Below are 16,692 nucleotides of genomic sequence, written 5' to 3' on the forward strand. Positions count from 1 at the left end.
AGTGCCTTTTTTAGGCAGGGTTCAAATAATAAATTCACCACCATAACAGGAACAGGCAAGCAAAAACTGAGGGTAATGCTACTCAATGCTATAAGTCTAAATCTCAAAATGCACTCACTCGTGGCACTCCTTAAAATGGAGAACATCGATATCTGTGCAGTGACTGAGACCTGGTTCAAGGCTCCAGAGAGCACCCCTGCACTACCAGGCTATAAGTCATACCACATCTTTCAACCATGTAACCTGGACCGAAACACCAAAGGCGGAGGTGTGTCCATATTCATTAAGGATATCCACACCTCCAGGCTAGTTGCTCAGCATAATGCGTCCGAGGTTATCCAAGTGCAACTAACTCTGGGCAAAACTGCAATCCAAACTGTAGCTTGCTACAGATCCCCCACCATGCCCCAGGATTCCCACTCCTCTTTTCTTGATATACTGGAAAATATTAGGGTTCAACCAAACACCCCAATAATGGACGACTTCAACTACCCCACCATTAACTGGGAAAACTACTCATGTACCATCTCCTTAGCTCAACGCTTTCTGGAATTCATAAACTCCAATGCCCTAGATCAACTTATCCACACTCCCACCAGGGGCAAGAATATCCTATACCTAGTCATTACCAACATGAGTGACCGGTGTTCCACACCTGAAGTCAATTCCTTGTTGGCCCGATCCGACCATAAGCTTATCACCCTTAATATCCACATCCCGCCCCCACCCCCTATTAAGGAAACGACAGTAAAAAATTTCTCCAAAGCCAACTTCATGCTTCTTAAGACAGAAGTGGTGAATTTCATGACACCCATGCAGATGGACAATACTGTTACAACTGCTGAATCCTACACAAATGCACTCTATAAGTGCTTACACAAGTGCATGGATCGTGCTATCCCAAACAGAACCAAGACACTATCCTCCAAAAAAGGAAGCCAATCTGGTGGTCCGCTGCCATAAACAAACTGTACAACAGAAGGAAGAAACTGTTGCAAAAGAGTAAAATCCCAGAGTGGAGGAGCTCCCTGGTCAGCCTCAGTAAGAAGCTGAGATCTCTTATAATATCCTTCAAAGCTAGCTACGAAAACAAAATCACCACTAAATCCAAGGACAACCACAAAGCATTCTATAGCTATGTCAAGAATCTCTAGATGGCAACACCCAGATCTGCTCTGAGTTACAGCACAAAGGCACAGAAATTACAGAACCAACTGATATTGCCAGCATCCTGGCAGATCGGTTCAGTGCTAACTTTACCTCCTTCTCACCCCCTAAAGGGCCCATATCTATACAGGAAGAATGCAGAGTCCCTGTAATAACAAATACGCAGGTAAAAGCTGCACTCTCTAAAGCCAAAAACACAGTATCCATGGGACCGGACAACATCCCAGGCTGCATTTTACACGAACTTCAGAACGAACTGGCTCCCCACTTAAGCACCATGTTCAATAATAGCCTCGCATCAGGCTTTTTGCCCACTGAATGGTGCACAGCAACAGTTATCTCACTCCACAAAGGGGGAGCCACCACTGATCCCAGGTACTACCGACCTATTAGCCTGACGAGCCTGGTCTGGAAGGCCATGGAACGTATCATCATGGAACTCATAAACAAAGACACTGATAACCTCCAAACTCTGGATCCCACCCAGTTCGGGTTTGTGAAAGGCAGATCATGCCTCCTGAACCTGATTGACTTCTTTGAGGCAGTCACCAAAGCTGTGGATGAGGGTAAGGTGGTTCACACAGCCTATCTTGACCTCGCCAAGGCTTTTGACACCATTCCCCCATTCTGGAATTATAGCTAAACTCACTAAACTAGGTATAAATCCCTATGTCACAAGATGGGTTGCCAACTGGCTCACTGACAGAACCCACACTGTAAAAGTTGCAGACTCCAAATCTGACCTCAAAGCAGTGACAAGTGGAGTACCACAAGGCTCCGTCCTGGGACCTCTCCTGTTTGGTATCTACTTTCTGAAGTATAGACTAACACAGAAGGCCTCTGACTAATGAAGTTTGCAGATGACTGCAAACTAGGAGCCATAGTCAAGTCCCCAAATGATGTGGACATCCTACAGAAGGGTCTCACTGAGACAGATGCCTGGTGTCAGAGCCATGGTCTCAAGCTCAATGCCAAAAAGGGCAGTGTCATCCCCTTTGGTAAAAACTCTGTACCCATGAACTACCACATAGGCAGCAATCTACTTAACACTGAATGAGTGATAAGAGACCTTGGGACCCAGGTGGACAGTAGTCTCTCCTTTGATAGTCACATCGCCACAGTAGTCAGGAAGTCCTTCTATGTGGCACACCTCATCATAAAAGGGTTCTCATCCAGGAAAAAAGAGGTCATTGTTCCCCTCTACTTGTCACTCATTAGACCCATTATAGAGTACAACACCCCTTTTGGAATGTACCTCACAAGACAGCTGCAGCAGCTGGAAAGACCACAGAAGTACCTCACAAAGAGGATTACTGGCCTCAAACAAATGCCCTACACTGACCGCCTCAAAAAACTCCAGCTTTACTCCATAGCATATAGCCTACTCTGAGGTGATCTCTGCCTAACATATAAAGCTATGTCAAACCCAGAGCTGTTGGACATGCTACACCTAAAGAAATCCCAATCCCTCCGAGCTACACGCTCTATGGACCTAAACCTTGTCACCACAATAAACAGGACATGCTGGAGGGATAGATTCCTGTCCCAGAGACTTACTATATTCTAGAACAAGCTACCCATCTATGTCAAGCAAAGTTCTTCATTAGCACTCTTCAAGAAAAATCTTGATGAGTGGATGGGAAATAGGAAATACACCCCGGGGATCACTTCTGTGTCTCTGCTGGACAGTTGTACAGGAATATAACTTTCTTGGGTGGTGTAAGCTATGGAACCTTGGTGGCTAGGCTTACGTAGGCCCTTGGGCCGATAGCCTAGTACCTACCTATGAACCTATGAACAAAGTCTGCAAGAAAATTCATAGCCACTCACTGCCTACTTCCAGCCCTTCTATATGCATCCCCTGTCATTATAAATCTCAATTCCACCCTTTAAACTTGATGCATGTTGCAATACAATAGCCAGATTTGCAACAAATATCTTACTAAAAATCACCACTGCATAACTTTTAGAGATTTATGCTGCTTAGAACTCCCCCCACTACCTTATATATTCACAACTGAAGATATTCTTAAACTTAATTAATTTCTCTGAAAAATGCCGAACCATACTCCAGTTCAAGACTGCTACAGTCAAGTAACAAATGTCTCCTCTCCATGTCCAAAACAAGCAACTCAGCTGGGGATTCTGTATAACTCCCACCACGTCACTAAAATTGAAACTCTATCCCACTGCAAATAAAACAGACAAGATGAGTACCTTTTAAGTTACTTCTAAAATAATATCTAAGCAAAAATTGGCTTTTCTACTGCTCAACTTCCTGCTATAATAAATTTCATGTCCACACCTGCAACAATTTCTCCATGTACTTGTCTTTTTCACTTCTGTTGTTTTCTCCATCAGGCCAGAAAGATACTCACAAAACCACAAAGAGTAACTTTGTTTGCATAAGTTATATCAATCATAGGCTCTAATTGACAAGACTCAGTCTCTTCTAATATCTAATTAGATCAACCACTATCTCACTGTCCCCCTCTTTTTCCTAATTAATGTCCTTCTCAGTCTTAAATGTAATAATGCATTCATTATTGCTCTACTGCAAACATATCATTGTATATTACATTATCGGCCACCTTCCGACTTTCTAATATTTCCATAGTTAAGCTGCTTTTTTTTTTCTTTAATGTGTTAGAAACTGCAGGTAATATTATATTATCTTTTGCAATGTTATATCTCTCTGTGCTATATAAAAGTCTGTGTTTATTTCTAATGAGTGATCACTGTTTTTTATATATATATATATATATATATATATATATATATATATATATATATATATATGTATATATATACACATATATATATATATATATATATATATGGGGTCTACCTGAGATGGTTGACAAGCCATTTGATTGACTTTCATTTGGTCGACAATTCATTTGGTCGACAGGCAGATTTGCCCCCCTCCCCAATGTTGTGCAACCCTGGAGTTGATATATATAGGTAGGGGGGGGTGTGGGGGGCAAAGCCCCTCACATAAAACTGCTTGTTGACCAAATGAAAAAGCCGATCATATGGCCTGTCGACCATGTGATAGGGATCCATATATATATATATATATATATATATATATATATATATATATATATACATATATATACAAGCTATGTATATTGCTCTGTTTCTCTAGTTTATGTAAGCTATTGTAAAGCTTTTTCACTCACATATGTATTCTAAATGAATACATAGCACCAACGTTCAGTATTGAATTTTTGTATTTCTCATGATATCATGTAACTTTATTTTATGTATATGTCAAAACTGGTGTTAAGTGTGGAGCTTTTTTCCCAGGCCTACTCAAAAAGTGTTTCATCCCAGTCAGACTTTCCGGGTAAGCAATGGTAAAGAAAATAATAAATAAACAAATAAATAAATAAATAATATATGTCTTTTTGCCCTCACTTGTAGTTATCGCTTTGCTCATTTTATTCATTTGTTCTTTCCTTATAGATTATTTTAAATACACCAGCAGCTTCAGATGTAAGCAACAAGTGCAGTTGTTGTTCTTTTTTCTGTGTATTTTCTGTATTTTTATTTTTCTCTCTGCATAATAATATTTACCGTCTCTAATCCATGTATGCTTCACTTACTTTGTGTCCTTGGATTACATTGTAATAAAACATGTATACAGCTCTTATTTTGTATCTGTCATAACAGATGGAGCCCTTCTCCCCCCTGCCCTCCACTAAAAATGGTCTCTCTGTCCACCTGACTTTCCCTGGTTATAAAACAGAATAAATACAGAAGGGGGGAGAGACTCTAGGTGAAGGTGTAATGGTGCTAGTCTATAGAATAAATGTGATGAACTATCTGAAGTAGTATGTCCACTTCCGAAAACCATGAAGGAAGCAGGACACCATATTACTGGAGACAGTATAGCTGTAGGCTATAGGCCCCAGGCACAAACTGTCAAGGGGTGTATTCAGTACTGCAGAAGAGGTACAGTGGGGGGCAGTGTTTCAACAGATCTTGCTACAGTTATGGGAAAGAGTACATCAAAAAGTACTGACTATGACAGATGAGCTGGAGATAATGATATGGAAGGGATGGCTGAAAAGGCTGAGGCTTCCAGAAACCAAGATGGAAAGGGGATAGGATTTTGGTCACAAAGGATAGAAAAGAGGTGACAGGACACAGTTTCCAACTAAAGGGCTCCAACATCAGAATGGACAAGAGGAAATATTATTTCTTGAAAAATTTTGTAGATAAATAGAAGGAGATTCCAGATGAGGTGATAAATACGGGTCTATATCACTCCATCGAACTGTCACTTCAGTGAATGGCATATCATCAAAACTGCCGTTCATTGACTTCCTCTCATGTGGGGAGCTGCTGCCCTCCGCTTAATATATATACCAACTCTGAGATTGCACTACAGTGAGGAAAGGACGAATTTCCCGTTCCTCACTTTACTGCGATCTCAGTATGAACAGTTCGATGAATGGCATGTTCGATGTAATTCACTGAAAATGCCGTTCAATTAATTGATTTTTCAATGAAGTGATATAGACCTGGTTAATACACATCAGTGGAGGCACTCACAGAGTCAAGGGACAAAGGGGATAACAGAGAGAAAGTGGAAGTAATTAGGTGCTAGCGATTCCTAGTGCACAGACCGTGTACATCCTTCATTTTCTTCTGATGATAGAACATATACGCACAGATAACATGAAGACATACAAATGCAGACAGCCAGAGAACAGACTGAGCTTGATAATTTTTCATAATTATTTAATTCTTTTTATTTTACAGTTTGATAGCTGGATAAGTGAACTGGCCCACTGACCCTTTTCAGTCACGACCTGGTTACAAAGGCACTATGGTAACGTGAATCAATGAATGAAAAAAAAAAAAATAGCTATGACTTAGAACATAGGTACAATATAATCTTGGTCAATAAATATAGCACAGTGGTAACATGAAGTCATAAAAGGCAATACCAGTTGATATGGCCTATCATATGTTCAGCAGAAGCTTAATCATTAAACACAGCAGAAAAATGTAGATGCACTCCAGAACACAGAAAATAGAACATAGGATAAAGAATAGTGTATTACCGTGTTCTTATTACAAAGAATGATAATATCAGTTAATACAGTTTATATGTAAGATGGATATCTACAGTTTGTATATTTCAGGTAGAATATTTTATTCTCTTGGACTCAATGACTTAGTATATAAAGTGCAGACTTCTAAAAGTATGAGTTGTAGTAATTAACCAGCATCATGGAAGCAACTATATGCGGAGTTATTCCCCAGAGTTTTTTTTGAAGGTCTTCAGTGTTAAATTGTTTCTTACATTATTAGTCAGGTGGTTCCACAAGGCTAGTCCTACTCTAGAGAAGGCTGTTTTGGCAATAACAAGTTTGAATCTTGGTCTGGCAAGTAAGAGCCTGTACTCTTGGCTGCTTCTAAGGGAGTAGTTTTTTTTTTCTCTAAGTAGAAGCACTATTTAAGGGGGGCAGTTACCCATTTTTAGAATCCTTCACTTAACAGATTTGTTGAATAGCTGTGTCTGGAGAGCAATATATACAGTGATAATTGAGTGGTTGAGCAATTAAGAACAAAGAGAATTCTGGGAATGTAAGGAAAAGGGAAAAAAGTATTTCGGAGGTAAAAAGAAACATAAAATGTATGTGGCTCACAAAGGAGGGAAAGACAGTCTTAAGGCTAAAGGAAAGGAGATACAAGGACTGGACAATTAAGGGAAAAAAATTACTGTGAAGGCTTTGTATAGGATATTCACTGAACTGTATCAGGAAGGCAAAGGTGAAATGCTGATAAGGTCATCAGCTGTCTTGAGGATAGCAAAGAAGACCATCTTCAACCACATTGGAGAACTGAGGATGGCATGATTGGAAACTTGTAAACTGTCTTGGAAAAGGTAAAAATTTAAAGAGGTCAGAGAACAGAAGAGAACAGAATTCTAAATGAATACATAGCATCAACGTTCAGTATTGAATCAGGAGGGTACCAGTATAGGAAAGCTGAAGAAGCAAAGGTAAGATGGGGATGATGTGTCTAAGGAGTAGCTTTGTTCTGTAAGTAGAAGTGTTCTTTGTACAGGCTAGACATAGGTCACTGACATATATCAGGAAGAACTGAGGGGATGATGAAAACGAATACTGCAAGCACTGAAGGGGAAAGGTACAATGACAGTAAAGGATTTCACCAACAGAACCACTGGAGTTTTGGTAAAACACCAGGTAGAATTATTCAGAAAGTCTTTTGGGTAGAGTTAGTTTCTGGAACAAGAGTCAAGCAGTTATGGTATTGCTCTGCAAAGGTACAATAAGGAGCAGCTCAGGGAAGTGCAGGCTAGTGTGTCTGACTTCACTCGTAGGTAAACTGGTGAGGGTAGTCGAGCAGGTTGCTAGGGTGCAGTGAGCTGCTGAATAAATTAAAGCTGAAATTGTCTGGCAGTTGGTGCAGAGGATTAAGGCTTTGTGTTTGTAACAAGCTGCTTTCTGTGGTTCAGTTGGTGCAGAGGATTAAGGCTTTGTGTTTGTAACAAGCTGCTTTCTGTGGTTCAGTTGGTGCAGATGATTAAGGCTTTGTGTTTGTAACAAGCTGCTTTCTGTGGTTCAGTTGGTGCAGAGGATTAAGGCTTTGTGTTTGTAACAAGCTGCTTTCTGTGGTTCAGTTGGTGCAGAGGATTAAGGCTTTGTGTTTTTAACAAGCTGCTTTCTGTGGTTCAGTTGGTGCAGAGGATTAAGGCTTTGTGTTTTTAACAAGCTGCTTTCTGTGGTTCAGGGTTTGATTCTTTCAATTTGCTTAACTGTGTGGCTTTGATCAAGTCACTTAACTAGACAATATTTCTTAGCCAAGTCTGAAAAAGCTCTCTTGAAATCACTGTTCTACACCGGTTAACAAGTACTAATAAACATATAATAAATTCATAGCAGATATGTCCTGTATGATCAATCTAATCTTGTTCTGTGACTGAGCCATGAAGGAGGTAGAGAGATTCTGTGGCTGTAATTTGTCTGAATTTCCATAGTCTCTGACCTAGTAACACACCACAGATGCCTTGCACATTTTTGGAGTGGTAGTAGTGGTAGCACGCTGTATAGATGTCTACAAAAGAATGTAAAACTGTGATAAGTTGTGGCCCACAGGGACAGGCCTGCATAGCCATGTCTTATAAGACCTTCTCAGACACAAGTGAGAGCATGGAACACTGATTAGTCTCTTTGCAGACACCAAGGCTGGACGGTAGTGGCAGATGGTGATACAAGCTTAAAGATGGACCTAAGGAGGTTTGAGACACTGCTGTCTAAAATGTGGCAGCTTCACTTCAGTCCATTAAAATGTATATTGCTGCACCTGGGAAATAACCTGGGGGCCTAATATGCAATTAAAGGAGTGAGGATAAAAAATTCAGGACAGCAAAGAGAAATGGAGAGCATTGAAATGGAAAATATAAACCACTATGTTTAATATAAAAGGGCAGCAAATAAAATGTGAGGTAAATGCATTTGTGTACGTGCATGCACTCATTCTAGTGTGTGTGTGTTGTGTGCAGTCAGAGTATTGTGTACAGTTCTGAAGGCTTTATAGGGAAGGGGGGTTCACACTGCTGGAGAGAGAATAGAGGAATATGAATAGGTAGTGAGATGAATGGTGGTATGCCATATAAGGAGAGGTAAAGGGAATGTAACCTTTTTTTCACTGGAGAGGCATAAAGACAAGAATAAGGTATTTATATGTAAGTTAGCAAGGGCAAAATAAATGGGATTACCTTGGAAAGGGAGACCATGTCAGAAAGATGGTGCATAACCCAGAACTATAGGAAACACTTTAATTGATTTGAAGCACTACTTGTTTCACACAGGGATGTTGGTTAACAAGTCAAATCAGTTACCAGAATTGGTGGTAGAAGGTGCTGGGGATTGTAAGGCAGCTTCAGATTCCAGAAGGGTTAGAATGGAAGTCAGACAGAAGGTGTCTTGTTCTATCTGCAGTATTCTGGCAAGCTTTTAATATTCTTCCCCCAGCTAGTTTGTGTAATGTAATATAAATCAGGAATTTGTAATTGAAAATAGAACACTAATAGTCCTTTTTGTGATAAATTACTTACTTCTTAAATCATTTTTCTAGTCATCCTAGACCCCACTGCCCAGCCTTCTTCCCCATCTTTTAGCTTTCCACTACTGCACCACCCCACCTAAGCAGTCTCTATTACCCCTCACTTCAGAAAATGCTTTTCCCTGTATGTTACTGGATGCAGGATTCTCGACTGACATCACTGGAGAACATTTTTTATTACCTGCTTGTTCTTCCTGGTCAATCCCTTCATGCACTGTCCGCCTTTAATCTTATTTCTGGCTAACTTTTCTAAGTTACTGTTCATCAATGCCTAACAGGAAACAGCATTGTGAAGCTTAACTCTCTCCCTCCTCCAGGAATGAGAGTGCTGTCTTGTAGCTTCTGAGTGCAATACTGCCTGTAAGCTTCCAGTACACAGGTCTGCTTCCTGAATGTAGATAGCCAGCAGTTGTACAAAGAGCTCTGCTTGTAGGTCATCGGCATGGCTAAAATGCATACAGTTCAGATTTCATCATTGCTCACCATGCTGTATTGAAAAAGCTATACTATAACCGTTTATATCAATCAACCATATTCAGAGACATGCTTACCGAAGAGACAATGTTAAGTCAATTTCTGAAATTTATGAAAGTGTATTGCATAAAAGTTAAAACAAATAAAACAAACTTTGCAATATTGCTTTCCCAGGAGTATACTGATATTAGATTAATCTGCCCTTAAGTTCTATGTGCCATTCACTGTGTTTGAAGCTGTGTTGTATCGCTATATAGGTTAATTAACCAGAACATTTCTTTAAGAATCACAGCCATAAAGTCTGTTACAAAAATATATATGCTTTAAAACACCAAGAATGTCTTCAATTATTAATACTGATACTTAAATAGAAATGAGTTTTATTAAGAGTGGAAATGGGAATGTGTTATTATGTTGTTCTTCATTAAAGATGAAGGTAGTATAAAACTGTGACCAGACCACTGAACCAGTAATTTGATAATTAGAGTTTAAACCCCATTGAAACCACTTGCACATTGCATTATCAGAAAATTATTTGACTGCTGTTTACTGTAAGCATGCACTAGGACATAAATGTAAACTTGATGAACTTTATATGGTCAAATGTCCTCCAAATTATAATATAAATCTGTGCTGTTTCTGTTTTAGAACAACAGACATGAACAGGGCCTTTTAAGTTCACTTCCGAGGTGCCACTCTGCCTTGAAGTGACACTTCAGATTTTTGCTTATACTATTTGTATAACTAAACTAACTTCACCTTGCTTATGATCTTGCCATGTAGTCTGACTCTGAAAATTAATATTTGTGCTATAATTCTCAATCACATATCAAACATAGTCCAAAATAATGACTTTGAAAGACCAAAAATTTGGGTTACATTTTATTTATTGGTATTTACCCACATAAAACAGTTGAAATTAAATTAGACAATTTTTCTTAACAATAGAAACTATCTATGTGCAATTAGATACTTTCTATTATTAAGAAAAATTGTCTAATTTCATTTCAACAGTTTTATGTGCAATTAGGGCGGCCACAGTGGTGCAGTGTTCAGCATTGCTGCTTCACAGCAAGAGGTTCTCTGGTTCAATCCTCGGCTGGGGTGCCCTCTGTGCAGAGTCTGCATGTCCTCCCTGTGGTTGCGTGGGTTTCCTCCAGGTGCTCCGGTTTCCTCCCACATCCGAAAGACATGCAATAGGTGAATTGGACACTCTAAATTGGCCCTAGGTGTGAGTGCATGCGTGTGTGTGTGCCTTCCACGGAAGGTTGGGCTGGCAACTCGACACCGTTAAACTCCACTGCCAATCATGAGTGGACAGGTGATCAGCTGTGACGACCCCTAACCTGGAAAAAGCCGAAAGAAGAAGATCTATGTGCAATTACTGATGTTGTTTAGTTAGTTCAGTCCTCATTGTTTTTCTAAAATAGCATCAACTTTCTGAGGGTCAGAACAATTTTTTATGAAAGAAGTCCTTGAAAATCAGGGACCTCTGAGAGCTATGATTAGTTGTAGTTGTTTTCCTATTGCATTACCCAATTTACTTACTTTTTAGAACATTTTTTTTCTCTGTGCTTATTCACTGGGTGATTTCCTATAGTGGTCCTCTAAATGCAAACAAGGGAAGCATTACAGAGATGGACTAGCTTCATATCTAAGCAGCAGTACCTCAGACTGATATGATCCTGGCACAATTAGGGTGGTTGACAGGGTCTGCCTGTCTGCTTGTCCATGAGAGTAAAGTAATAGAACTGTAATTTTCCATTCATTAAATGTTCATCATAGGAATCATAGGACAAATGACTCCTGTGATCATGTATGACTTAATAGCATCCGCTGTATCTGCTTTTCAAGGAGGGCCAGGGCAGTCAAGCCAAAGGTGAATTTGTGAATACCTGTCCTATCATCCAATTGTCCTTTGAAGCAAGGTAATGTATCTATCACACTTCTTATTCTGCTACAAGAGTCTATTCCAGAGGTAGGAAACACCACACAGTGACCAAAGGTCAGGACCAAACCCCATATGCTGGAGCTATGAGGAATATGCTTTACCTCTAAGCCATTATATCCTTGTATCCCATTATACTTACATTTACGTGATAGCAACACTGAATGGATCACAGACTAGTCACATTTACAGATTAAGTGTTAACTCTGCTTGTAACTAAATTATAGAGATGATGTTAATGAAATTACTGTACAATTATTCTGTGTGCTTTTCTACAGGAGGGAGAAAGCAATATGTGAACCCTGAGATGATGTTTCTTGCAAAGGAGGACTTCCCCAAATGTTCCTTCAAATGTCACAAAGACCTTTCTACAGTAAGTGAAAGAGTTCTTTGTCATGTTATCAAGGAGAAGTAATTCAGTAGCTGTGAAAAAAATAGGATCACTAAATAATAATTTGAGTTCAAAGCTGTCATCATTTTTAATCAGAATTTGATGAGTTGTATATGATAAGCTCAGTTTGTTAGCATTTTTACTTAATTTACCATTTAGCAAAAAAAATCTCTTTCAGAAATGAGCAATTTGTATTCTTTTAATTATGGAATATTAGACACATTGAAATCTGCAAAATGAACTGAACTGCAGCTACATTAGGTTTGAAAGTAGGTTTGAATTAGCATAATAGAAAACAACAAGCCTCTCATGGCTTTGCCAGCAAGTTGGGGGAATTTAGCACTAAGTCAGAATTGCACTGATTCCATGATTGTGCTAGGAAAATTAACATCTTTGATGAGAATGTTTGCCTATGTTTGATGTGCTCAAGTTCTTTTGTATAAGACAGATTATATGACTGGTGATATGTATAAAAAGTTGAAAAATAACACAAGTCAATACGCAGTAACTGATATATGGAGCAAGCGTTAATGTAATCCCTCAAAGTAATAGCTGGCTTGTGAAGTGTACTGAAAGAACATAAGTAACAATTACTTTATTTCCCTTACTTGTAAAATGACAAACTACACAAAATGTTTTATTTTATTTTAATAATTTATTATCCATGCAAGCTCAGTAGGCATTATGCCTTTCTATAAGGTAACCTAATAACACTCTTAAGTGACTTATTGTTTGTCACATAGTATGCAAGAGGGGTTGGGGCTTGAACCTGGGCCTACACAAAGATGCTTGTTGGTCCCTCATAGTTTTAACTTGATGTACTATTTTGCCAGATAGAGTATTAAGTAGTAGACAGGCAAATCTGTCAGCCAAATGTCAAGCTTAAGCACAACCCATTCATAGAAGTAGTAAACACAATTAATTGCTGATTTCATTCTATGTGAGATGGGAAATATTTCTATGGAAAAATAGACTGCATTAAATCCTTATAGTGAATTTCTACATATTTTACAGATGGATGGGAAAAGTGACCACTTAAAAAATGTGTCTCTTGCTGGACCTGTGTAGCAGACCTGAACTCTCATAACTTGTTACCTTGTCCCAGTAATATTGATATGACTCAGTCTCCATCAATCACATATGTCAGCTTTCAGTAAATAATACTGTTAATAAAAATAATTGAAATAAATAAACTATGGAAATCCCTCTCCAACCACTTAAAGGAAGTACAATCCCGTCCTCCACCTTCACAACTGAACTTAAAAATTCCTCCATACCTAATCAAACTGTACTTGTCACACAGCAGGCCACATCACATAAGGGCCCCTGAACCTCTAGCCTTACGCTATTCAACAACTAACACCTCCTAACACTCTCACCATCCTCTGTCCTGACTATTATTACCCTGCAGAATTTCCACCATGTTTTAAACCTGAAATATGCTCATGGGGATTATAACATTTGTATCTCTCTCATAGTTGTTGCTCTATCTATTAATTGCTAATGTACAGTTTTTGCTACACATTGGTACTTTCTGTTCTGTTTTTGATATATTCAGCTTACTCTCTCACTGTTCTCTTTTTTTTTTTCTTTGTGAATTATTTCACCTGAGCAGTACCTACAAACAGGTCAGTTGTGATCAGTGTACAAGCTTGGTTATGAAATGTAAAATAAAATAAAATAAAAATGCCCTTGAAGGCAGAAGAGTACACCACAAGGAGTTCAGACTGTTGGATGGTGTTAGTGAAAACATTAAAATAGACATAGAATTCCAAATATGAAATTCCTTCTGGTTATTAATAGTTCATACATTTTATATATATATATATATATATATATATATATATATATATATATATATATATATATACATACATATATATGACAGGAGTGAACATTACTTCATGTACACTTCTTCCCTATGTATTTTAAGTTGTACGTAGAAGGACAAGGCATTTTATCAGAGAAAGCTGATTGCTATCTGAGTTCAGCTTATTGTTTTATAACTCCACTGTGTTTTGGTACTATCATATTGTGCCCTGGTATTTTCAGTTTCAGATAGATCAGATGAAATTCAATGGCATCTTAGAAGTGCTGACCTGTGACAGCTTAATTTGTATGGTTAATATTCTGTTTGCAATTGCTTCAATAAATTTTTTTTTGTTTCTTGTTTAAGAAGTAAGTACTGATTCATTTATTTTCCAGCTGATGTATTTTCTCATTGTCTTCATTTAGATATAAGTAAATATTATGAATTTAAATTATCAAATGTTGTAAATTGGATACTTAAGAGGATTCATGCAGTATATTTAGTGTTCAAAGACGAAATGCAAAATAAAAATGTATTTATTGACTTCTTTTTTATTCATTTTCAAAGGATAACAAAAGTGAGACAGGGCAATGGAAATCTCAGAACAGTTTGGTTACTGATATGGGAACAATTAATGCCGCCTTTACTGACATAGAGTTGAACTACCCAGAAACTAATGAAAGGACCAATGGAATACGCTTGTAATTTACTACCTGTAGAGACCAGTGACAGTAAATAAATACATGGCAAACCTTCCTTTGCGGTTTTGCATTTTCAACAGAATATTGACTTTTTTGATCGCTTACATTTTTGCAGAGGATGGTCTTCTTTGCCAAACTCCTGGAGTGACCCTGTCTGTGATAATACCTTTACTATTTCTGTGTATTAAAACAGAAGTATTATTTGTGCATGACTTTTAACTCAGACATTGTCAAAGGCTCACTTTTAAAATAACACTGGATCCGGACTTCATTTTGCAGCATATCAAATGAGGTTGAACACAAATACATTTTTTATGCTTCACAGTATTTTTATGCAATGATATATAGTTTTCTTTTATAATTTGTATATGATATATTAAAATCTTTGGGAAGAGAATGTATAAATTGATCCTGGCCACAACTTCTATGGCAATTTGTTATTATTTCTGAATACTTACTTGAATGTAGCTGTATACATTTGTACTCAAAGCGATTTAAATGTGAGAGTTTTATTATATTCATACCACCATACTGTAAAGTAAACAAAAATGATTTTATGAAAGTATAAACTGTGGAACAATGATACTGTTTTCATTTCTACAGTTGCAGCATGGATGGTTGCAAGTTTGATTATGAGGCAACTGCAAACTTTTGCCAGTACTGAAGAACTTGAAAGAATTTTCCAATAAAATAATTTATCTGTAGTGTATTAGGGTCAGGGAAATGTATAACTGTTTATTTTGACAGCCTTATAGAATGAAAATAATTTATATAAGCTTCAATGGCATACTGCATTCTTGTTTTGAGCTAGGAAGGAAAAAAGACCTCATAAGATTTGAATATTTTTTTTTGGTTATAAAGGATATTTTTTAACAGAGAGTTGTGTTTGCTGATGTGCCTATCAGGCAAGACAGATTAAAGTGATTAGTGCAGCAAAAAAAAAAATCTACCCTTTTTTTGCAATAATCTTTTTGGAAGATTTTTCTCTCTTCTTTCTTAAAAAAAATCTGCACAAATGTTATATACCTTGGAGTTTATATGTACAAGTAGAGGGGGTAAGTGGGTTTGTGTGTGTGTGTGTGGGGGAGGGGGGGTGGCTTGCCCCATGCAATTCTTTATTAATTTTTTTCACTTCAAATGCTGTCCACATTTGAGTGAGTTTACTCCTTTGTAATTTCAGTTTTATGGCCAGTCACAAAGGAGTCAAACTACTTATTGTCAAGGAGCCTGAGTTAAGATATGATTGAAATATTTGCTTGGATAGATGCCAGCAGGCTAGTCAAATGATTGAAAGTCCTCATTTTATAAGCAGGTGTAAGACTGGGTGATCTGAACTAGAGAAATGCTGCAGACAACAGTGTGCTCAGGCTTAGGTATGTGACCTCTTATGGGTTGTTTTACACTACATGTGCCAGCCTTGCACATTATTCTGAACTGTGTTCAACAACAGCAGGGGCGGGGACACTGGCATAATGAGTAATACAGAGTTAGATTAACTGGCAGTGTGTCATAATAAGGGGAGGGGACTCTGGCATAATGAGTAATGCAGAGTTAGATTAACTGGCAGTGTGTCATAATAAGGGGAGGGGACTCTGGCATAATGAGTAATGCAGAGTTAGATTAACTGGCAGTTTATTATAGTGGGAAGTTTAATGACACATAATGGAGCTTGGCACATTCAGCTTTGCTCCTGGTGAAGCTTAACTGGTTACCCAAGAGGCATCCATGAATGAGCAATAAAGGCTACTATCATCAACTTGGCAAAGCCAAGCACACATATTAAGTAAGAGTGAAGCAGATCTGGCACATACCTCTGCTAGATACCAGTACTATGTGACTTTACTGCCTTCTATTTCCAGGATGGTCAAGCATTTATCAGCCACTGACTCCCATCTAGCTCCTCCAATGCATGAGCTACTCAAACTCAGGTCATCTGGGTTGTAGTCAGGAATTCAGATATCTGTGACATGAAGATATGCCTTTAAACAACATTCTGTTTCTTTAGCACCCCCCCCCCCCCCCCAGATAGCTGCAGCAGTTTTGTCCTTTCAAACCCATATTTACCTGGCAAGTCCCACTAGTGCCCTGGCAA

The 16,692-nt window shown here is 38.3% G+C and overlaps 1 protein-coding gene across 1 annotated transcript in view; it reads left to right on the forward strand.

Moving 5' to 3' along the window:
- The window catches only part of SLC5A8 (solute carrier family 5 member 8), a 181,918-nt gene extending 166,257 nt beyond the window's left edge, over window positions 1-15,661 (forward strand). The window contains exons 14-15 of the mRNA XM_044087777.1: window positions 11,977-12,071; window positions 14,467-15,661. Coding sequence (XP_043943712.1) covers window positions 11,977-12,071; window positions 14,467-14,604 — 233 coding nt within the window. The 3' untranslated portion in view covers window positions 14,605-15,661. The remainder of the gene's footprint in view (window positions 1-11,976; window positions 12,072-14,466) is intronic.
- Window positions 15,662-16,692: the final 1,031 nt, after the last annotated feature.

The sequence above is a fragment of the Protopterus annectens genome, chromosome 11.part0, assembly GCF_019279795.1.
Source record: "Protopterus annectens isolate FY-2018-M chromosome 11.part0, PAN1.0, whole genome shotgun sequence".
In the NCBI taxonomy this organism is placed as follows: domain Eukaryota; kingdom Metazoa; phylum Chordata; order Ceratodontiformes; family Protopteridae; genus Protopterus; species Protopterus annectens.